Source organism: Staurois parvus, unplaced genomic scaffold, assembly GCF_062004578.1.
Source record: "Staurois parvus isolate SC_StPar_1 unplaced genomic scaffold, SC_StPar_1.0 ptg000461l, whole genome shotgun sequence".
NCBI lineage: Eukaryota > Metazoa > Chordata > Amphibia > Anura > Ranidae > Staurois > Staurois parvus.
Genome location: NW_028318257.1, coordinates 1,425,966 through 1,450,924, shown reverse-complemented (window position 1 = coordinate 1,450,924; position 24,959 = coordinate 1,425,966). Strand labels below are relative to the sequence as shown.

General features: G+C 40.2%; 1 protein-coding gene across 3 annotated transcripts in view; it reads left to right on the top strand.

Annotated features, from left to right (window-relative positions):
* The window catches only part of HUNK (hormonally up-regulated Neu-associated kinase), a 138,646-nt gene that overhangs the window by 58,782 nt on the left and 54,905 nt on the right, over positions 1 to 24,959 (top strand). For all 3 annotated transcript variants that reach the window (XM_089688937.1, XM_089688939.1, XM_089688938.1), the window contains exon 2: positions 349 to 589. In XM_089688937.1, the coding sequence (XP_089545063.1) occupies positions 349 to 589 (241 nt within the window). The remainder of the gene's footprint in view (positions 1 to 348; positions 590 to 24,959) is intronic.

Below are 24,959 nucleotides of genomic sequence, written 5' to 3'. Positions count from 1 at the left end.
TGTGCCAGGGTTGTGCCCCCCCTAGAAGCATTATTGCTGTGTATACCTCATCTCTGCCAGGGTTGTGTATTGCCTATGTGTGCCAGGGTTGTGCACCCACTAGAAGCCTCATTGCTATGTATACCTCATCTCCGCCAGGGTTGTGTATTGCCTATGTGTGCCAGGGTTGTGCACCCACTAGAAGCCTCATTGCTATGTATGCCCCAACTCTGCCAGGGTATTGGCTATCTGCACCAGGGCTGTGCACCCACTAGAAGTCCCATTGCTGTGGACCCCCCCCAGGTTTGCTATTTGCTGCAGTGGATCTGCCAGAGCTGCTCTGACTTGTGGCTCCTCTGTCTCCTCCAGGATGCCAGCTGCCACCGGGGATGGGCTCAGTGAGTCTCCCCCCAGGTTCTTGCTCGGAGAGAAGACGCCGGTGCAACTGGAAGAGTCCTTCCTGCCATCCTGTGTGAGCAACGTGTCCCGGGAGACTCTGCGCAACTTCCAGCACACAAAAAGAGTGGGCAACTACCTGATCGGGAGGAAGCTGGGAGAAGGCTCCTTCGCCAAAGTCCGAGAAGGGCTGCATGTGGTCACCGGAGAGCGGGTAAGACACCTCACCATAGTATATGTTTGTGCAATTGTGCTGTGTTGCGTTTTTATATATTCTCTCACATTGCAATGTTTCTGTGTGCTAACTTTCCAGTACATCTTATCAGGGGTGGACTGACAACTCATGGGGCCCCCAGGCAATAGGGGATCATGGGGCCCCTGTGTCCTCGCCCACACCCAAAAATGCCTATGAAAAAGCCAATAAAAGGTACTAGGGGCATCTCATGGGGCCCCCTACTGACCCCGGGCCCTCAGGCAGTGCCCAAGTGCTCGAATGGTCAGTCTGCCCCTGCATCTTATACATTTGCAAAGGTGCTGGGTCTTACCGCTGGCCACATAAATGCATCATCTTCCATAATAATAAAAATTGATCCTTCAATTGGGTTGTTCTAACTACTTGCTTTTATAAGTTGATCACTTTAAATGACAAAAATTTACTAAAAAAACTACACAGAATTCAAAAAAGAAAGTTGCAAAATTACCACGGACATAAAAATGATCAGAATGTTACAACTCGTCTGATCAAATTAATCTTCGATTGAGTCTTACAAAAGATATGCTTAAAAAGCATTAAAATTATATTGACCAAAATGGGTAATTGCTTGATTCTATTAGACTATAACGAGCATTGTTTTGTCCATCATATTGATACATCTGTGGCCAGCATAAGAACCAGGAGTAAAGCTGACCCCTTAGAATATGATTGTACAATCTGATTATAGAGAATAGAAGAAAATATGTTTGAGTTCACATAGGATATAACAAAGCAGAGTGATAATGTTTGAAACGATGATTGAATGAAGTGTGATAAAGTTGCATTAGCTCTAGCAGAGCTTTTCTCACATCTTGCAACCTCTTTCTTCATCCAATTTGACCTACTTTTTGATAGTTTCATTTTTGTTTTATTCAGCCTTCATTGAGCAGATTGTACAGTCAAATGTGTGTGGTGAGCGCAAGGGATGATTATTCATAATATTTGTCCAAGTATTGATATGTTTGCATTAATGGAAATTTTTAATTGAATGATAACACATTTTGATGTTGAGATTGTTTTATGTGTCTTGTAAACTTCCAGATTGTTTGGGGAATGACAAAACTTATAGGATGACCCTCTCTAATAGGTTACTATGTAGTTTGCTTTTCCATTCAGCCTGAATGACATCTGATAACCTTGTCTAAAGAGACCCCATTTATATTGCAATAGTCCCATGATTAAATCTATTGTGTTGGTCCTGGACTCTTACCATTCCTGCTTTTCAGGACTTGTCCCTAGATATTTTGGTCTAATTTTTATAGCATACAATCCTCAGTTCAGGTTTTATCACTTGTTGGTCTACTCTGGGACTATGAGTTATTTTGAATTCAAGAAACATTAAAATGTGTTAATGTGATTATGTGTCAATATACTAAAGACCATATCAATGGCTTCGTGGTGTGCTAGGGTTTCTCTGTGATGGGAACATGCGGAGAGTTTAGTTAGACCCATTTGGCGGATGGTTTTGTTAAACCCATCTGATGGATGGTTTAGTTAGATCCATTTGGCGGGGAGTTTAGTTAGACCTCTTTGGTGGAGTATTTATTTAGTCCTGTTAGATGGAGTGTTTAGCAATACCCGTATGTTAGAGAGTTTAGTTAGACACGTTTGGTGAAGAATTTAGCTAGACCTATTGGACAGTTTAGTTACACCAGCTTGATGGAGTGTATAGTTAAACCCGTCTGGCAGATAGTTAGGCCCGTATGGTGGAGTTGGAGAGTTTAGTGAGATCCGTTTGCTCTAGAATGAAGGTAAACCTGTTTGTTAGATAGTTTAGTTTGCCTAAGCGTTTAGTTAGAAATGTTTGGTGGGGAGTTTAGTTAGACCCATTTGTTGAAGAGTTTAGTTAGACCCGTTTAGACTAGAATTTAGATAGACCCCTTAGATCAGTGTTTCTCAACTCCAGTCCTCATGGACCCCCAACAGGTCATGTTTTCAGGATTTCCCTCAGATGAAACAGCTGTGGTAATTACTAAGGCAGTGAAACTGATCAAATCACCTGTGCAAAATAATGGAAATCCTGAAAACATGACCTGTTGGGGGTCCATGAGGACTGGAATTGAGAAACACTGCCTTAGATGGAGGGATTACTTAGACCTGTAGGGTGGAGAGTTAATTTAGACCCATCTGTTGAAGTGTTTATGTAGACTTGTTTGTTGGAGAGTTTAGTTAGACCTGTTTGGTCTAGGATTTAGTCAGACACATATGATGGAGGGATTAGTAAGACCTGTATGGTGGAGAGTTTAGTGAGATCTTGTATGGTGGAGAGTTTAGCTAGACCTGTATGATGGAGAGTTTAGATAGACCTGTATGATGGAGAGTTTAGCGAGACCCTGTTTGGTGGAGAGTTTAGTTAGATCCATTTGGTCTAGAATGTAGTCAGACACGTTTGATAGAGGGATTAGTTAGACCAGGTTAGCAGCAATGTTTCTTTGGAAATGAATATGTTTTTTTGTGTTTTGATGCATGACATGATCATCTACTGTGGGCAGGAGTTTTGATATAATGCCACCGAGGAGGCACGGCTAGAATGACACATTTCAGTAGTGCTGAAAAGAACAGTTATGTAGTAATTGCCAATCAGGAATTGTCTTCTGATTTTAAAGCAGGCTTTCATGGAGATTCTGTGTACAAGTGGGCAGAAATCAGATGCCAAACTGGCATCCCCTGCATATCCTGTCAGATCTCGTGTAGAGGGACCTGAAGCCTGCAAAACTGGAGTGATCCTATATGCAACTAGGCAACATCTCTGTTTTCAACAGTTTTTTTTCCTTCCTCTTGGTGCAAGAGGGGTGCAGTAACCCTAAAAAAGTAAATTGCTACAAAATACCAAAGAAGCGTGTTGAAGTTATTGACAGCTGAGTCGGACAATATTACAGTGATGTTTTTCCCGTATGGCTAATGCCCTAACTATGGTAGCATTCTTAGAATGGTTACTATTTGACTCTTTAACCTCCCTAGTGGTCAGACTATGTCAGTATTTCTATGCTCAAAGCGGTACATTGTTTTCAATGGAAATATGTTGTTTTTTTTATTGTAGGCCTGTAATTCTTAGCAATAACTCACTGAAATCTGTCGGAACAAGAGTCTAGTAAACATCCCGGGTATGATAAAGTTTGAAACACAAAATCATAAATTACAATATAATAAATAATCATAAAAAATAATAATAATATAATAATAATAAATTTAATTCAATAATATAATTAAACCAAAAACACTGAAATTCGAAATAGAGCGCCAAGTTCGCACATCACTGAGCTTAGTCGCAAAATCGTTTTCAGTGTCTGATGACAAATTTCCCCCACGAATCATTATCACTCAATTCTGCAAGTAGTTCTAATTTACTATCACTGTTCTCTAGCTGGTATAAAACCAATTTTGACCTAAAGGGACACTTTTTGGACGCCATGGACGTTTCTCAGTTTCCAGGCAGAAAGAACAGTAAAAAATGCAGGCAGGGCGCCGGACAAAGCAGTCGGGACAAATGTATGTGAAATGGTTTGATACAGTAATGTAATTGAGTGTATTGAGTGAATGTCACATTTTAAAATTTTTACAATTCCCGCCGGTTCCGTCCCCCGTACGTCACGTAATCTCGACGCTCGCAGGGAACGGAATCCGGAAGACGGATGCCATCATCGGCCGGAGGAGATGGCCGGCACGCTGCAGGGGGGACATCGCAGGACCGCAGGTCAAGGTAAGTGATCCCAGAGTGCAGGAGTGATCCCAGAGCAACGCTGCAGTGTAATCCCGAGTGTAGCTCGGGGTTTCCGCTTCTGGTACTAAAACTTTACCCCGCGCTACACTCGGGAATACCGCCAGGGGGGTTAACCTAAACTATTATGAGAATAGTCGTAGATTGTGTGTCCAGGCAATAAGGATTCTTTGTTTTTGGCATATTGTAGAAAAAAAGGTAAATATCTAGTAAATACACAATAGTAAATTGCCTTGTCCTCTCCTTGGGGTCATGTTATAGAGACCCCAGAAGGGGCTTTATAGGTAGTAATCTGCATTTAGGTGCTCCCTGTCCTAGAGCAACTGGCTGTAGCTGTTTGTAGCCCTTGTAGTCCCATATACACCTTGTGACACTTTTTACATAGCACACTTGGCAAAACAAAAGATGTTAAACAATGTGCCAGTGGGTGTGTAATTAAGTAGTTAAAGAGAGAAAGAAAAAAATACATCAAGCAAGTGATCCATAGTGTTATTCATTGACATTTCCTATGAAGACACAACGTTTCAAAGCTGTGGCTGACTCCTTTTGTATTTATATCTCCTTTGCCGTTCAAACGATTTTATTTTTTTGTATCCACCCCTTCATAGGGATAATCCAGTTTTTGGGAAAAAGCACAATTGGAAAGGGCGAGCATTGTTGACAGGTGTTTATGGCTGTCTCTGTTCCTATTGGGACAATCTTCCCACTTTCTGTATGGTCACCAGGACAGGAAGTGAGGCAAAATCTCCCCAACAGGGACACAGATAGCAGTGACCCATGCCTGATGAAGGGGTCCTGCGAGACTCTGAAACGTTGCCTTTCTGTAACTATGTGATCGTTCATTAAAACTTTTGGACCCATATTGGTGGTCCTCGGTGTGTTGGTGACATTCACCCTATGTGTCCCTGCACACATAGTCGTTTAGAGGCAGGAGCATTTAGAGGAAAACGCTATCAATTGGGAGTTCAGGAGAGGAGTGTTTTGGTGGAAAAAAATGTTAGATACGGCTAAACGTGTGCAAATGTGCCTAAATGGTAGACATATTTTGCACTTGAGCGTCCATTTATTTCAGTGGCCAGAGTAAATTAATATTCTAGCTATTGGAATGAATGAAAACTCGATGGCTTGATGTGCCCAAACATGTTTGCAAAATGTGTTTTTTTTTTACGTTGCTTGAAAAACATCCTGTGAGCATGAGGCCATAGACTCCATGGCCTTGCTTTTCTACTTCTAAAAATGCTACATACCTGGTTTTTATGCTAAGCCTCAGGCTTCAGTGCTTTCTGAGTTACGTACCTGGAATATGAATGCAGATCACCAGTTCTGATTTCAATGGCTGCTTGTCTGTTCTAGGCCAGTGACCCAAAAAGTATTAAACAAGGGAAGGGAAAAGTATTACGCAAGGGAAGAACAAGGGAATTAGAATTTTCAGAAGATGGTCATCAATGGAAACCACCTGTGTTTCTGTCAGGATAGGTACTGTGTGAAGATCCATTATGTAAAATGATATTCTGTGCTCAAAGTCCAGTGGATCTCCCATGAAAAGCTCCAAGGTTTAAACGTTTCAGTCCATGCTGAAGTGTTCCAGATTTGCTGGCTGCTGCACACACCTCGCTAGTAATCCCGCACCTGGGAAGACTTAAACTTGTTATTTATTCTGATCCATCCATTACTGTCTATAAGAAAACTCAGTATAATACTTTAATATAGGGCATAAGTTCACAGCCATACAGGATGAGTCCCCAGACATAACAGCGGGCTGTTTTAGATTTTAAAGGCACGTATTCAATAAACATTTTCAGCTATTATATAGGAACAGGAGTTTTTTTCTCCTGTTACTTTTCCAATTATGATACATAGAATATACAGTATCTCCTGTGGTTTACAGGGTGCCATACCTTATGGTAATCAATCAGAAACCATCTAAATTGATCTATCTGTGAGGAGCAGTCACTTGATTTTTTGCTGTAGGTTGGTTATTTTTTCATTTCTCCTTTAAGACTCATAGGGGTTTATTTACTAAAGCTGGAGAGTCCAAAATCAGATTCCCTTCTGCATAGAAACCAATCAGCTTCCAGGTTTCATTGCCAAAGCTTCATTGAACAAGCTGAGGTTAGAAGCTGATTGGTTTCTATGCAGAAGGGAGTCTGATTTTGGACTCTCCAGCTTTAGTAAATAAACCCCATAGAGTGTATATGTAACCAGACCTTTTATTTTTATTTTTTTTATTTTTTAATAGAATTGGGCAAGGTTTCTAAACCAGGGTTACATGGAATCCTGGGGTTCCTCTAGAGGTTACTAGTTGTTCAGTGAGCAATTAGCAGCTACTAACTCTCTGACGAGTTCCCACTGGCACTTATTATCTTTTCAGCTATCTGTAAAGGGGATTCTTCCCTATTACTACAAATATAAGGATAATTCTTTCTACTGACTCTTACACTAATGTATCATGAGAAGTAGATACAGTATAGTCATTTATATTTCCTGAGAGTAGAAAGTTATTTTCTAATCCATAGACCCAACAGGAATTGAGAGGAATCCCCTGTAAGACAGTTATTACTAAAACAGGTATCCCCATTGGAAGATCTCCTCTAACTTGTTCAAGTGACACCTTTCACCCATCACCAAGATACATAGAGAGGTTGAATCTTCCTAGTGGGGCACATAATGCAAAAATAACTTGCAGAGGACCTAAAGTCAAAAACTGTCCCCAAGACTACCTAAGGCTCGCTAAAAGCTACAGACACTCAAATTCATACCTGTGACCAAGAGTGGTCCTCCTCTGATTCCCTGATACTTTTGGCGTAAAGCTACAGCTAAGGATGCAATGATGCGAAAGGTGGATGCCTTGACAACCATCTGGAAAACAACTTTCTACTGACAGCTGTGGAAAAGATCCAAAAAAATATGTTAGCTCAAGCATCTTACATAGAAGGTTTCCATTCAAAAACAGCCAAAATCTGTTATTTTTCCCCTACTGGAAGTGATGTTAATTAAAGTGCAATAGTATCTTCCAAAATTGGATTGATGTTTTAACATTGTTAAAAAAGATCCTTTGTGACAGGTTCTCTTTAGGTGCATTGGCTACCTACCACATGGGAATTAGCCGTTGCTTTTGTTAAATTATCTGCCACTTCCTATTTTATCATCTTTGGCATGTACCACTTCATGTGTACTTTTTTATTGTAACCATATTAACATGCATATCCCCCAAGGGAAGCAAAATCTATCTTTCTTCTACAGTGTTTCAAAGGCCCCTTTTAAATGGCTTCTAAAAATAGACATCAGATACTTGAATGTAATGAGATGATTAAGAATAGGCTGAGACTCGTGTCACTTGAGTTCTCATGATAGGGTCCAGCATTTGATTAGCTGTTTGTACCAGCTTGCGTCATAATGTCGAACGTCTTATTATATCTGGGAAGAAAGGCATGTTCGATGAGCCTTGTCATTTTATAGCTCCTTCAGAATTCTTGGAATAGAAGTGGAATGGGTCCTTTGTGCACTTATTACAGTGAGAATATTCTATTTTGCTCTTTCTAAATATAAATTCTTGACGGCTGTCTTGTTTCTTGGTAAGTGAATCTCAAGGTGATCTCACGTTAGTCAAGTTACCATGGCACTGTGGACTGTTCAAAAGGTCATTTGATAAGTAGAAACAACAAAAATGTTGCCCCAGGCCCAAAAGAGTGTGGCTTTTAGTTCTTGGCTGGTCATGAAAAATTTCAGTATAGTAAACCTCTTCATTCATTTGTTTGACTGTATTTTATTGCAGAAATAAACTGACTTCCACATGACTTGACAGACATCAAAGAAGACTTTAGGTCAGTTCCCCTATAAAAGTGTTGTGTCAGGTGGGGTTTGCTGGGCTGAGTCACCAGTAGGTTGCCCACTATGTCTTGGGGACTTTAGTTTTGAGATCTGCCCTTGTTAGTCTTTCAAGTTGACACTGCCCAATTTGAAATCCCAAGCCAAAAGAACCGGAGGATCAGCGGGGCAGGTGAGTATATCTTCAGTGTCCTCTCCCCTAGAACAAAATGAGCATTTAACCCGCGCAGTGCCGGTACAGCCCCACTGCACAGGCAAAAAACATTTTTTACTGGATTTCTACTTTAAAAACCATTAGGTGGCAATGGCTCTGACATAATTTCTTATACAAAGGTTTCTACAAGGATCACTTGTAAGACTCTCGTATGGATGGGGAGCTACTAGTTAAGCCCATGAGATAAACCTACGAATGAAGACATGTCTTCACCAAACCCACTAAACCAAACCCCAATGGCTCAGCACTCCTCCTTTACACCAAATATTTACAGCTATCCCTGTTGAGGGAATTTACTCTCACTTGATTTCTTAGTGATAGCCATTATTTGGACAGGAAGTAAAGGGAAATTTCCAGTGTCCACCTATTGTGCGATTGACAACACAGCTTACATAAAATGGACTGAATTTTCTTTCCCAATTCTGCCCTACTCAGTAGTAAATATGGTGGAACATAAGTAACCACTCATAGAAAAACTATTTAAAATTTTTCCTTAGGGCTTTGTTAGTTGGAGGCATGGGGACAGCAAATTCATCCTGAGATATCTGATATGCTTTTACTTGTTCTGAGTTGGTATCTCACCACAGGAAGAAAAAAATGACAGCTTTGTGCCTGTAGCATGCGTCTTCAAAAATTTCTTAGCAATGGCAACTCCCATTATTTTGTCCTGACCGACTCCCTTTAAGGTCCTTTTTTTTGTTGCACTAAGTTGGTGTCTTGGCTGTGGATCTGCTGAACTTCAATGTTTTGTCTGTCTCTTTCTCCTAATCCTGTCTGTCAGAGGTCTACAATAGCAATAGTGTGCTATATTTTGTATGTATATATTTAGACACTCACATCTGCGCTAGACTATCCTTGATGAGTAGCCAAAACTCATTCCCTCGACAGCTCTGGTTATATTAAATAGTTTGTAGTTTTTGCTGTAATATTTAAAGTGAAAAACCTCTACAAACAAACTAAAGGGATAGATTTACTCAGTTATATGTCCAGCTCTGTGTGATCCTGATCTTAATCGCAAGAAGATTATTTTGGCTCCGGAGTATTCCAAAAACTATGTACACCTGAAAACTGTATCAATCTATATTACAGACGCCAAGAAGGCAGCCATCTTGAGGGCTTCATGAGAATACAAAAAAAAAATATTTTTTAAATTCCCTTACTCTTCAAAATAAATTATTTGAGCTGGACCACTAAACAAGTCGAGGCAAAAGTCAGGAGAACCCAACACAAACCCTTCTCAGAAGTTAAATCTCGTATGCATTGGACCATGCTTAATAAATAGCTAATGGTACTTATCCCTCCTGCCATCCTTTGATCAACGCTTACTAGACCTTTAAGGGTCACCAGGAGCATCTAACAACATTGTATTACTTTCATACATGAGGCCTTCTGACGCTGGCCCTATGCTAAGCTTCCATTACCTCAGCAGATATGACCTGTGTTTTGTAATAATACATCTTCAGTTTGCAATGCTTGCAGTTGGCCAGGGGCCCTGTGAGCTGACACGTTATATACCTGGACGACTCAGAGCTATAATCCCTTTATGTAATTTAAGGCAGGTAACTGGCGTAGGAGATTTATACATAATCCTCTTGATGAATTGCTTCCTCATCATGTTGTTTATGATTATTTCTGTCATCCCTTGACAGTTGGCAAAGGCGTATATACTCTGGCTCTATCTTTTATGCAGCTCTGGACTCCACTCTCCAATTATTTTTCCTTTAACCCAAGGGGATAGGAATAAACACATTTGAACTGCAGACTTCAGAGCAGATCCCTGTATAAAAGGCTTTCGAATACGGAGGCAGGGTGTTTACCTTTCCACCCTGTTTTTAGTGGGGGATAGGGATGGGGAAGGGGTAATTCCATTGACCTTCATGTTAGACATTGCAGGTTGTATAGTGAAAGAGTAAGACCAGAACTGGCATTGAAAGATGGGGTGATGAATGTATAGGTACAATGCTTTCTCTGAAAGCTGTAGGCTTCCTGTCTGAGGCAAGAACCATTTTTTTGAGTAGCAACCAATGCTCCCTCATATTCTTTCATATCACACAGGGAGATTTAATTTGGTTCTTACTGTCAACTATAATTGACAAATATCAGAGACCTATGGTCATGAGACTGTGACTGACCATACGTTCAACTTGCTTCTGTTTGACTAGCCAGATGGATATATCTAAATGCAAATGGCACTCAGGGTTACACTGCGCAATTGTTAGACAAGCTTAATTCTTACCACACCCATGGCAATTTTGTGGTAAGTTCCACCACTTCCACCACATAAAGGAAAGCAAAGGGCCGCATCTGGCAGTTTCGAGACCACTGATCTGGAGTGTAGTTGTGAAGGATGGTTGCCTCGGTTTGGTCAGTTGTTTTTGTTATTGAAAGTTAACATTTAGGATAGCCTTCCTGCACACCAAGGAGATTTCTGAAGGTCTCAATCAGATTTGTATTACAAAACTTAGATCAAGGCAACCTACCACCAACAGTTTTTATTTTTTTATGACATAAACTTTTGTAGATTGCCTTATTCCATTGTTTTTTTTTTTTGTCCAGTTGAAAATGGTAAAAAACTACCTGTAAAATATAAAAATCTGAGCCATGATAGCTTTTTCCATGATTTGGTAAAATCTTGCCTTAGATTAGTTCATGTTCTTAGTAGAATAATCCCTGTGCCAAGCCCTGACTCTTTTGTGTCCAGCCCTTGTTTGGACATGCTTGATGATTAACAGTGGGGAAACCACATGGAGGTTTTCCTATTTCTCTTTAAAAATGTAAAATCTCTTTTAGAGTATACCTGTAGTGACTTCCATGGAGTTAAAGATGGCTGGCCTTACCGATCAATGGTAAGAGGTGGAACCAAGGACAAGTTTTTAGTTGAAGTTGGCAGTTGGACTTCAGGGCTCTTGAGGCACTTCTAAAGGTGCTCTAAACTCCGACCACTACATTAATGCCATAGAGGTCTTCACCTGCAAAAATGTAGGAATGGATACGTAATGAACTTAAAAATAAGTAAGTGCAGATAGCAGTAATGTGGAAGTATAGTCAATCAGAAATAGAGCATTCTCTTTCTTGTGGTTTGCCCACTCTGTTTGTTATTTCCAGGTCCAGAAAACATTGACATCACCAAAGCATTTGCTATGTTAGACATGAAACATAATTTCAACATAATGGCCCTTAATATAGAATACATAAATGTGCAAGTATGACATTTTGCCACTGAATCTCATTAAAGAAACTTCTATTAGACTATAATAAAGACAGGCTGCCCACTCACTTTGCTTTTCTCCGCTGTCTGTGCCTAATGAATGTTTGTAGGTTATTCTGATTTAAATTTTTTTCTTTTTGATAATGGATTTCTATAAATAAGGCAGTGATTATTTCAGATTAAGGCAAAAGCTAATTATGATAGAAAACTCATTAAAATTGGATTCTTTGATTCCCCCATTCATTCATTGTGATACAGGAGGAGGAAAGGGAAGTATACTCCAGTGGAGTATGGAGGAATGAAATTAAATGGGAGCAGTCATTTTGGAATACATGGGGTCTGTAGACATGTGGCTATCGTAGCTGTTTTTATGGAATATGATTCCTGTCATTCCTGTGCTAAGGGTGCTAAGCAGATTCTGCACCCCTGCCTTGATTCCTTTTGGCTCATTCTCATGGCTAGGTAGGTATTAAAGTGGTTGAAAACCTTAGACATGAAATATAATCAAAGCATATCCCTTTATAGTGTGTATTTGTTTCAATTAAGAGCACTAAGGGGTTGCTTTACTAAAACTGGAGAGTGCAAAATCTGGTGCAGCTCTGCACAGTAGCCAATCAGCTTCTAACTTCAGCATGTTCTATCAAGCTTTGACAAAAAAATGGAAGCTGATTGGTTGCAGAGCTGCACCATATTTTGCACTCTCCAGTAAAATCTCTCTTGGCAAATCAATCCCCAAGTGCCATTTTTATCTGCTGTCAGCATGAATCACTTCTGAGAAATTTTCCTGATAGCAAGAGAAAACCAAGAGAAAAAAGGTGACAGAGGAGGGAGCTCCAGCACACAGCCTGTGATTGACAGCCTCAGATCTGTTGCTGTGTACTGTGTGAAGGGGGTGTTTCCCTTCCCTCCAATCAGCCCTCAGCTTCCTGTGTATCATTTCAGCTCTCCACCCCCTATTTTCTGAAAGCTCAGACAAGCTTTAGAAATTTTGGACTTTGAACAGATGTAGAGAAGAAAATACTCAGATAAACAGGTACAACATATGTAATAGGATTTGTTTTATCTCTGTGTATCACATGAGGCTAGCCACTTCACTGAGAATATGTAAGGGTTTACAACCAAAGAAAGTACTTTGTATCATGCCACCTGAGAAGATGAAGCCTTCTTTAAGAAGAAGGCATTGAATAAATGTAAAGTCCCAAACCTATTGAAGGCAACAAAATGGCTGTCTTTGTTAATGCCTTCTGTGTTCCCGAAAGCAACCAGACAAATTTTAGCTGGCAGTATTTGTGCAGTTAGAGATGGAAGAGCCTAGTCGCTTTGGGCAATGAAGTCTGTTCTTTAAGTATAGTATTAGTTTTTGGGTACTGGAAGGTCTGAATGATAAAGCATATCAGGAGAAACTGCAGGAACCTAATGTCTTGAGGAAGGAAGGGAATGGGGAGACATTCTTCAGGCCTTTAAATACACTAGGGGTGTGAATAAGGTTCAGGGGGGCAGTATTTCAATATGAAGCCAAGATAAAGAACATGGGGACATGACCTAAAACTAGCAGTTCGAAAACTCAAAACTAACGTTAAAAAGTATTTTTGTAACAGAAGAGTAGTTGGAGCTTGGGATAGACTACAAGCAGAGCTAAGGGAATTCAAACATATATACTCACACAAAATGAGAAAAAAAGTAAAAACAAAAAAAAAACAAAAACAAAATAAAGCAGACTTAATTGACCACTTGGCCTTTTTCTGCTTCTATGTTTCTAGTAATATGTGAATGAAACCCGGTTTATCAAAATAGATTTTTATTCTGTGCTCTCAAAAGCATCTAAAAAGGTTTTAAAGCAAATTTATTAATATAAAGTTTGGGGGGGCAGTGTGGGAACACCAATTCCATCCAAGCTTGAGACACTGTCATGCCTCTGTTCTGGCACAAAAAGCCTGTAATGTGGTTTAGTTTTCAACAGACACTGTAATGACATTAGGGAGTCTGTGTACCAGACAAGCACCAGATTAAAGAAGGCACGAAAGTGACCAAAATCCTCTGATCGCTGCAGCGGAGCGCCGAGGTCACAGATCAGACATGTTGGCTTATATTCATTGCTGATGTCAATCCGAGTCAAGAGTCACTGGGGCTCCTGTGTTAAGAGCAATGTAATCCCTGAGGGTCCTTTAGCTGGATAAACCTTACACAGTAGTACATGTAACATGACATTATACAGAGGAAAAAATAATGTTTAGCTATGGTTTGGTTGCCGTTATATCTAGCTAGTTTTTATTTATTTCCTTTTACGCTTCGCTCGTCATGTTAAATGGGTGAAAAGACACCCTGAGGCAAATAAACGATGCATAGGAAGTTGCCTGGCCTTCCAAGCGTGTGCACCATAATTACTATGAAAATTAATTAATTTACATTTTAATTTTCTATACATGTGAAAATTGGATGAAGAGCTGAAAGGTGTGAAACCAGCGTTATGGCATTTACTTTAATCTGTCATTTCTGTCACTCTTTTTACCTCTTAGTTTTCTGTTGGCTTTAAAATGTTAGAAAATATTTTAAATAAATTATACCATATTGTCATACAGTATGCGGCCCATGACTGGATAGGGCTGGAGGGTTCCCAGGTATTTGCTGTCAATGAAATCTCCTCTCCATATTGGAAATCACATGAAAGGTCGATGTGTGTTTGGCCAGCCTTACTGTACAGTCCTAAAAGTGTAGATGCACCCAGATTGAATAGCTACTTCCAGTGCGAGAGCTCCCAATTCCATGCAGGTTTCTGCCAAAGCATTGGATGTTATAAATAATGCATCAAAATTGGTGTTTTGGTAGTGATAATTATTCTGTAGCTATGACAATTTAAAAAGGAAACAAACATTTTTGCAACAGTGGCACCTCCATGTGTGGATGATTTTCTTTCAAAGGTTTATTTTACTTTTCTTAACAAAGGAGGGGGTGCAGGCTGTCCCACATCCACAGAAGGCTATAGAATGTTTTACTGAGATGACACCATTGACAAAAGTCACCAATGACAAGGCAATGCTCTTGGCAATGGTGTTATCTGAACTTGCCATCAAATTACCATCAATGAGTTCTTGGCAAAGGAGGGGGTGCAGGCTGTCCCACATCCACAGAAGGCTGTAGAATGTTTTATGGAGATGACACCATTGACAAAAGTCACCAATGACAAGACAATGCTCTTGGCAATGGTGTTATCTGAACTTGCCATCAAATTACCATCAATGAGTTCTTGGCAAAGGAGGGGGTGCAGGATGTCCCACATCCACAGAAGGCTATAGAATGCTTATGGAGATGACACCATTGACAGTGTCTTGTCATTGGTGACTTTTGTCAATGGCGTCATGGATTTTAGACAGCCTGAACCCCTCCTTCATTAAGAACTTAATGATGTCAAGTTGCTTCTGCTTGCAATTCACTATGTACCTACAATGAAAAAGAAGAAAAAGAATTACTAAGGAGGAAGAGTTACTCTACCAACATGTGAAATTTGAATGACTTATTTAAGATAGTAAAAAAGTTGTGCTCACTTTTGCATTCACTTTCAGCATAGCCCTTGTATTAATTTTCTATGTACGAAAAGTAGACAAAAAATAAAGAATTGATTTATATTCAACAGCATACGGTGGATAGATTAGTACACAGAGCAACCAATGAGAATCTATTTTGTAGGGCTCTGCATTCAGTAAAATAAATTCTGATTTTCCATCATGACTGATGACTATTGCCCTTGTGTGTCTTTCACTACTTGTTGCATATTCCATGTTTTATATTTTCTTTGCTTATCACAAATCAGTATTACTATCCATTGAAAAAAAAGTCATTTTTTGGTGGTAATCCTTATTGTGAATTATCGCGTGGGTGACGGTATCAGTATCATCTTTGAATGACATTAACATAGCTTTCCAATATAAACCCTCCCTGTTATTTTAATGTGAAAAATACTTTTCAATGTGTGAGGAAAGCATGACTTTTTTTTTAAATTGCTTGCAGAGGGAAATAACGTTTAAACTCTGGTTGGTTTGTTTTTCTTTGGGATTGAGTTTCCCCCGTAGCTTAAACCTCTTCATTATTAGGGGCTATCGGATTGCTGCTTTCCATCCTATACAAAGGAAAGATTTTTCATGGACTGGTCATACCACATTATGCTGTATCTGACTGCATGGGAATGTAGGGAACATGTCCCAGTAAAACTCAGTACTAGAGATGGCGAGGCTGACCTTGACTGGTGCTTGTTCAGTATTTTTTACTCCTAAAACGTATACATGGTAGATAGGGTTGTCATGTTTTCTAGGAAGAAATACAAGCCTTACGACTTCTTTCCTATTAAAGAAATACCAGTCATATAATATATTTCCTATTAAAACAAAATGCAAGGCGGATATTAAAAAATACAAATTAATTATGTGTATTTGATTAAAAATTATTATTATATATACACTGCTCAAAAAAATTAAAGGAACAATTTGAAAACACATCAGATCTCAATGGGGAAAATTATCATACTGGATCTCTATACTGATATGGACTGGGTAATGTGTTAAGAACATAAGGATGCCCCAACAAAAATGAAAATGATCAACCTACAGAGGACTGAATTCAAAGACACCCCGAAAATCAAAGGGAAAAAATTATGCAGCAGGCTAGTCCATTTTGCTGAAATTTCATTGCAGCAACTCAAAATGGTACTCCGTAGTATGTATGGCCCCCACATGCTTTTATGCATGCCTGACAATGTCAGGGCATGCTCCTGATGAGACGACGGATGGTGTCCTGGGGTATTTCCTCCCAGATCTGGACCCCAGGACCAACTGCATCAGGAGGAACCCAGGACCCACTGTACCAGCGTAGGGTCTGACAATGGGTCCAAGGATTTCATCTCGATACCTAATGGCAGTCAGGGTGCCATTGTCTAGCCTGTAGAGGTCTGTGCATCCCTCCATGGATATGCCTCCCCAGACCATCACTGATCCACCATCAAAACGGTCATGCTGAATGATGTTACAGACAGCATAACTTTCTCCACAGCTTCTCCAGACCCTTTCACGTCTGTCACATGTGCTCAGGGTGAACTTGCTCTCATCTGTGAAAAGCACAGGCTGCTGGAGGCGGACCTGCAAATTCTGGTGTTCAATAGCAAATGCCAATCGAGCTCTATAGTGCTGGGCAGTGAGAACAGGGCCCACTATAGGACATCGGGCCCTCAGGCCACCCTCATGAAGTCTGTTTTTTGATTGTTTGGTCAGAGACATTCACACCAGTGGCCTGCTGGAGGTCATTTTGCAGGGCTCTGGCAGAGCTCATCCTGTTCCGCCTTGCACAAAGGAGCAGATATTGGTCCTGCTGATGGGTTAAGGACCTTCTACAGCCCTATCCAGCTCTCCTAAAGTAACTACCTCCTGGAATCTCCTCCATGCTCTTGAGACTGTGCTGGGAGATAAAGCAGACCTTCTGTCAATGGCACATATTGATTTGCCATCTTGGAGGAGTTGGACTGCCTGTCCAATCTCTGTAGGGTCCAGGTATCGCCTCATGCTACCAGTAGTGATACTGACCCTAGCCAAATGCAAAACTAGTGAGAAACAGTCAGAAAAGATGAGTAGGGGAAAAAAATGTCATTGGCCTCCACTTGTAAAACCATTCCTGTTTTGGGGGTCATCTCATTGTTACCCATCTAGTGCACCTGTATTTAATTTCATTAACACCAAAGCAGCAGAAACTGATTAACAACCCCCTCTCCTACTTAACTGACCAGATCAATGTCTTAGGAGTTTCATTGGCTTAATGCTATACTCTGATTAAAAAGTGTTCCTTTAATTTTTTTGAGTAGTGTATTATATATTTAATTAAAATTATTATTACAAATTAAATTCTTTGCCTTTACTACAGCAGTTTGAAAGAGGAAGGGGCACTACCAAGAGCCAACCAGGAGCATTCCTTGACAAGGAACTGCTGATTGGAGAATGGAGAAGAGGGATGACATCATCATGCTAATGCTTCTCCTTCCCTCCACAGTCACAGACTGGGGGGCAGGGAGGTGACACAGCTTGAGTGTTGCAGAGAATAGTCAGATTACCAGGCATCTTCTGTCATTCCTTGGTAATGAAAGACATTTCCAGGTGGTTTAATTCTTTTGCATCAAGCAAAATCTCAGATATCAGTTTTGGGTGCACTGTCCCTTTAAAACACTGGGATTGGTGGCTTTGGATTACTGTAGTTGCATACTGTATGAATAGAGCATTATTATATCTTACACTGTATTACAGCACAGCTGAGCCTTCTCTACGATGAGCTGGGAGTTTTATTAATGCCTCTATGAGTGTTGCAGCTATTACGATTGTACCGCGTGACATGGCTTTCGTTTCCGGCTTGCAGCCTGACGTCTGGGACAGCGCACATGTGGCAGACACTTGCTGATCCTCTTCTCCATAATCTCTTTTCCGTCTTCCTAGGGTTGTGGCCTGTTTGTTTTCTAAGGAAAACATTTTGTAAGCAATACCAGGGGTTGCAAAATTATTTGTTGCCACATCAGAGAGCACAATATAAAAATCATACATGCAGGCAGATATAAAAATCCTAGTTAGTTCACTAATAAATGAAGGTATTATTTGTTACAAATTGTTACATGTATTTTTATATGCAATGAGTGTAAGTTCCTGGATTGGTCAAGGTATCTGCCTCCCAGGGGCGGACTGACCATTTGGAAACTCGGGCACTGCCCGAGGGCCCGGGGTCAGTAGGGGGTCCCATGAGATGCCCCTGGTACCTTTTTTATAGGCTTTTTTGAGTTTGGGCAAGGACACAGGGGCCCCATGATCCCTTTTGCCCGGGGGCCCCATGAGTTGTCAGTCCACCCCTGCTGCCTCCTGTCATCTCCTTTACAAAAGCACCCCCCTTTACAAGAGGGTCAGACCAAGGGACCAATTAGGTTTTGCTGCAGTGCATGAGTGCTTACAAGGAACATAATTGCAGGAGGTGAAAGCAGATTAAGCAGAGGGATGACTTTTCAGTGTCCTACTGCTTGTTCATCAACCAATAAGCAGGTTGGCAATGTGTTCTTGAGCCGCTGCCACAGTACGGGTTGAGGATTTGACTGTGCTGTCTAGTCTGTGTGCCTGAAACACAAGACTGACTGCCTCATATATATATATACTGTATATATATATATATATATATATATATATATATATATATATGGTACATGTCCTGGAAATTGAGTGCAGGGTACCGTCCGGTTCCAGTATTCTATCTATCTGTCTATCTATCTATCTGTCTGTCTGTCTGTCTGTCTGTCTGTCTGTCTGTCTGTCTGTCTATCCATCCATTCAGTCGTATCCGACCCTTGGCGATTGCATGGACCGTCACTTGTAAGCGACTTTTTGGTTCCAGTCTTGCACACAAAAAAATCTACTTTTAGCAAGAAATCTGGGAATGAAGTCCATGAACTTCAACCAAAAACTCAATTTAGAATTAAATATTTGGAACTTGGTAAATGAGTAGGCATCAAGTTTCTCATTAAAATGAGGGCTTCACTCAATGTTTTGGGCAGAACATATTAAATATAATGTCCCTGTAGAGCAATGGTCCCAGCTCCTCTGCATCATAGGACCGTTTTTGATCATTAAAGTAAAAGTTCTGTAACTGGATTCCCTTTTACTGAAAAGTTATCCTCCTCTGGAGCATCTGAATCTGGTGCAGATTTTCCTCTGCTTAATCTAGAATTCATCATTCGGCTCCCCGCAGTGCTTCCCGGTTTTACAGAAAATGTGATATATCAGTATTATTATGAATATTAGAAGACACTAGATGACAGTTTTTTCCACTTTCTAGCATAGTGAAATAGTATTTTGCTGATGTTGAAAGCAAATTATAATGATCACAGCAGTGGTTTTGGATCCTGCTGAGTTTTTCTCTGCGGGGGCTTTGTCTGTAAGTGTTCTATTGTGCTATTATTATGCATTTTAAAGTTTACTTCTAAATCTGGTAGCATGGGGATGAAATGGGTGCAGTGGGTTCAAGGAAGGCAAGAAAATCCTTTCTTAGGCCATTTTCTTATGTGCTTGTCAACACAATACTGTATATTGACAAAGGTCTGTGCACACTTGACCATCTAGTCTACTCTATATACAGTAGTGTATAGTTAAAAAACTACACTAAAAGAATGTGGAGACCCCTCCAAATTGAACTTCGTTTTTTCAGTGAAGGAAACTGTAAATGCTAATCATGCAAAGACAATTGCTGCTATGCCTGTGGCAACAGATTAGGGAAGGCTATTTTATGATCCATCACGACTGTGCCCCAGTGCATAAAGCCAGCTTCATAAAGACTTATTATGACTTCAACCCTATTGAACATCTTTGAGATAGATGGATTGGAACACTGATTCAGATTCTTTTCAATAAAATATACAGTCAGGTCCATAAATATTGGGACATCGACACAATTCTAACATTTGTGGCTCTATACACCACCACAATGGATTTGAAATGAAACAAACAAGATGTGCTTTAACTGCAGACTGTCAGCTTTATTTTGAGGATATTTACATCCAAATCAGGTGAACGGTGTAGGAATTACAACAGTTTGCATATGTGCCTCCCACTTGTTAAGGGACCAAAAGTAATGGGACAGAATAATAATCATAAATCAAACTTTCACTTTTTAATACTTGGTTGCAAATCCTTTGCAGTCAATTACAGCCTGAAGCCTGGAACACATAGACATCACCAGACGCTGGGTTTCATCCCTGGTGATGCTCTGCCAGGCCTCTACTGCAACTGTCTTCAGTTCCTGCTTGTTCTTGGGGCATTTTCCCTTCAGTTTTGTTTCAGCAAGTGAAATGCATGCTCAATCGGATTCAGGTCAGGTGATTGACTTAGCCATTGCATAACATTCCACTTCTTTCCCTTAAAAAACTCTTTGGTTGCTTTTGCAGTATGCTTTGGGTCATTGTCCATCTGCACTGTGAAGCGGCGTCCAATGAGTTCTGAAGCATTTGGCTGAATATGAGCAGATAATATTGCCCAAAACACTTCAGAATTCATCCTGCTGCTTTTGTCAGCAGCCACATCATCAATAAATACAAGAGAACCATTTCCATTGGCAGCCATACATGCCCACGCCATGACACTACCACCACCATGCTTCACTGATGAGGTGGTATGCTTAGGATCATGAGCAGTTCCTTTCCTTCTCCATACTCTTCTCTTCCCATCACTCTGGTACAAGTTGATCTTGGTCTCATCTGTCCATAGGATGTTGTTCCAGAACTGTGAAGGCTTTTTTAGATGTCGTTTGGCAAACTCTAATCTGGCCTTCCTGTTTTTGAGGCTCACCAATGGTTTACATCTTGTGGTGAACCCTCTGTATTCACTCTGGTGAAGTCTTCTCTTGATTGTTGACTTTGACACACATACACCTACCTCCTGGAGAGAGTTCTTGATCTGGCCAACTGTTGTGAAGGGTGTTTTCTTCACCAGGGAAAGAATTCTTCGGTGATCCACACAGTTGTTTTCCATGGTCTTCTGGGTTTTTTGGTGTTGCTGAGATCACCGGTGCGTTCCTTCTTTTTAAGAATGTTCCAAACAGTTGTTTTGGCCACGCCTAATGTTTTTGCTATCTCTCTGATGGGTTTGTTTTGTTTTTTTCAGCCTAATGATGGCTTGCTTCACTGATAGTGACAGCTCTTTGGATCTCATCTTGAGAGTTGACAGCAACAGATTCCAAATACAAATAGCACACTTGAAATGAACTCTGGACCTTTTATCTGCTCATTGTAATTGGGATAATGAGGGAATAACACACACCTGGCCATGGAACAGCTGGGAAGCCAATTGTCCCATTACTTTTGGTCCCTTAACAAGTGGGAGGCACATATGCAAACTGTTGTAATTCCTACACTGTTCACCTGATTTGGATGTAAATACCCTCAAATTAAAGCTGACAGTCTGCAGTTAAAGCACATCTTGTTTGTTTCATTTCAAATCCATTGTGGTGGTGTATAGAGCCAAAAATGTTAGAATTGTGTCGATGTCCCAATATTTATGGACCTGACTGTAAGTGAAAGAAACACTGATTCCGAGTCAAGTCTTCTCATCCAGCATCAGTATTTGACCTAACAAATGCTCCTTTGGATGAATGGGTACCAATTCCCATAGACCCACTGCAAAATCTTCTGGTAAGCCTTCCCAGAAGAATGGAAGATGTTAAAGCTGCAACTTGGGAGAGCTAATTCCATAAAAAGCTCAGAGTTTTGGAACAGGATGTCCAACAAGCTTATATATATTCTTGCTATATAGTATAGGTGTGATTATCAGATGTTCCACAAACTTTTGGCCATATAGCTTATAATAAAATGGAGATGGATAACACCAACCTACCTTTGTTATGGTCTTACCAGTAGGTTTTGATTGCAAGAAAGAATCTATTTGACAGATAGTTGAACTCAACAGCCCTATCCAAAACCAGAAAATGTCACCTTGGAAAGGGTGAGTCAAGTCATTTGACCATGTCCATCAGTCACTTTTTATCAGAAAATTGTCTGTGTAGGCCATTTGGACTTTCTTAAAGCTATCTCAGACCAATGGCCAATTCATTTCAAAGGTGAAGAATGATATTTAGATAACAAGAGCTTGGATCTGATTGATTACTATAAGTTGCTTGAGGTGTGTCCTTCCTTTGACCTTTTTATAAATTCGGTGCCGTGATTGCACTCGGCTTATACCATAAAGCTTGCATTAGTTATAGAATGTAAATTTCCTGGAAGACCTTTCTGTGGGGTGACTGTTATTCAATTTTATTTAACAGAAATAGGATGTTGTGATCTGTACGGTGCTTGCAGCCATGTATAAACATAATAGCTTTAGACAGCTAACCTACTTATCACCTCTTCACCTGTTCCTCAGACGTGATTGAGTTTAACAAGCTGAAAGTCAGTCCTCGCAGAAGAGCTTTGCTTCACTGAATTGCCTCGTACAGACAGACACAAGTGCAAATATTACTTTTGGCGTGAGGACCCACAATGCCCCTGTGTTCACCTCTTCTTGTATAGCGTGCTTTGACAGAGACCGGTGCTGACAACAGCTAAACAAGTCCTTGAACCAGTGACATTTTCCAATTATGTCTTCCAGCAATGCACCCAATATTCTAGAGTGTTTTTGTTATTTGTGTGTGTCTACCATTGTCAGTAATGCAATTTGGTCGTTTTTCGTAAATGACAGATTCTTTTTAATGTGTAAGAAACTTAGATATATGTTTATATTTATATATATATTTTTGAAAGGCCATACATGATGATTTTGAACAGGTGGTGACCTGCGGCTTGAACTGTTGGTACATTGATGGTTCTGACTATGTCCTTTACTGGTCAAATCCCAGGTGACTTCTTTAGCTACCTTTTCAGCTTCATTGGGTGACAATTTCAAGTCTGTGGGAGCCACCCGATCCCATTTGTTATTCACTGTCAGGGGATCAGTTATATATTTCTACTCCCCAATTTCTGTAGATTCCTCCCATCCCAAGATAAGCCATGCCAAGGGCATCCACCAGCACTGCTTTATCTCCTCATCCTTCCTTTTCCTCTCTTAACTCCGGTTACCTGTACATCAAGCTCCTTTCCTACTTAATATCTATTGTCTCTCAGGAATTTCTTGTTGTACCGTGTGGTTTTTATGTAACACAAAGTATAAAAAGTAGATTAATTAAAAATCCATGAACCTTTGTGTATTATTATCAACAGTCTTTAATCTACTCTTTGCCTTCCCTTTGCACAAGACATGTAAAAGTCACAAATACTAATTTATTGGTATTGCGTCAGAGATTATCATGTATGCCATGTTTCACCTGTTAAATTCTATTGAATGAAGGCAGTAGATATACTGCTGTACTTGAGCTACCTAATAACCAACATGCAAGAAATCACTGGCCCATATGAATGGAAAGCATAAAAAGGCTGTATCCTAAGAGACATAAAATGTTTATATTCTGATGACCAAGAGGTTCAAAGGGGTATTGAATTGAATGTATAGGTTAAACTGTCTGCTGGGACCTGCGTAAATCTGCTAGAGTAAAACTCCTGAACCTCTGTATTCAGGTGTTCATTCCTCATTGCAGTGGTTATCATCCTCAGGCCTCAAGTACCCCCAACAGGTCATGTCATTGTGGTTTCCTTCACCGTGCACAGGTACTTTAATTTGATGTCAATGGTTAGGTGACAGCTATTTTATCTAAGAGAAAATCCAATAACCTGCAAGAAGAGGATAGAACCATACAGATTGGAAGATGACATAACCAAGAAGATGGTAAACACCTTGGACTAAGACATGGCAGAATGATTGAAACCATCCAGTAGGAGAGCTGGGTAGTCATGCCTCAATCACATTACCTTACATCCAGACAAATGTGCTTTTGGCAAACTCTTTTACTGTCTAATGCTGATTGACAACTCTACACATTTTCCATGCAGTCTGTATTTGAGGTGAATGTGAAAGTAATTTAGAAGTTAAAAGCTGATGGACATCTCTTGGGGTCTTTTTGAGTTTTTGCTTTTACCAGTCCCAACACATAATGAAAATGTTTTATATTGCTAAATGAGGCTGCAGCACCATTCAGTCGCTGTTGAATATTTGACCTACTAACCCAAAGACTGGGGTTATTATCTAAACCACGGACACTGAATCGGTTTAAACTAGGCATCTGAGTTGGGTCTTGGGGCCATCACAAACTTGTTTTACAGCATTATTCACCTGTAAACTACACGTTGGATCATCTTACCTGCTTAGATTGCAAATCATTTTCGCAGTAATCTGACACCATTCTATCTTTTCCTGTTAGAAAGAAAAATATGCTCTGTTAGTCGGAAAGCAAGAGCACCTGTCATGTGTTTCCATGCTAAATGTTCCAGTCTGACCAAACTCTAATGCATTTGGAAGGGATCGTTAGTACAGAAAAACAAAGGAAGCTGACCGCCATCAACGCTCTATAATGGAACATTATCAGTGATTACCAGTGTCATTCCATCTGTAAAATTTCTGTCAGAATTGCTGAAAGCCTAACTTTAAACGTTTTTTTTCAGTTTGAGATAGAGTAGAGAAGAACATGAATATAAATTCATCTCCATTGAATTCATATTGGTCAGTGACCTAATTAAGGACATTTTCCCTTGATTCCTATACTTGTGTCACAGAGGTCACAGGGTCAAATAGGCAAGGACAGCAATAAAAATTATGGTCAGAAGTTGTAACCCATCCCCATTTTCAAGATTTTTCATTTTGTGAGAACAGGAAATGATGGAAATCTCCCAAAGAGCCTATTGACACCATTGTGGTGCACAAGGGCAGGTTTGTCCATTATG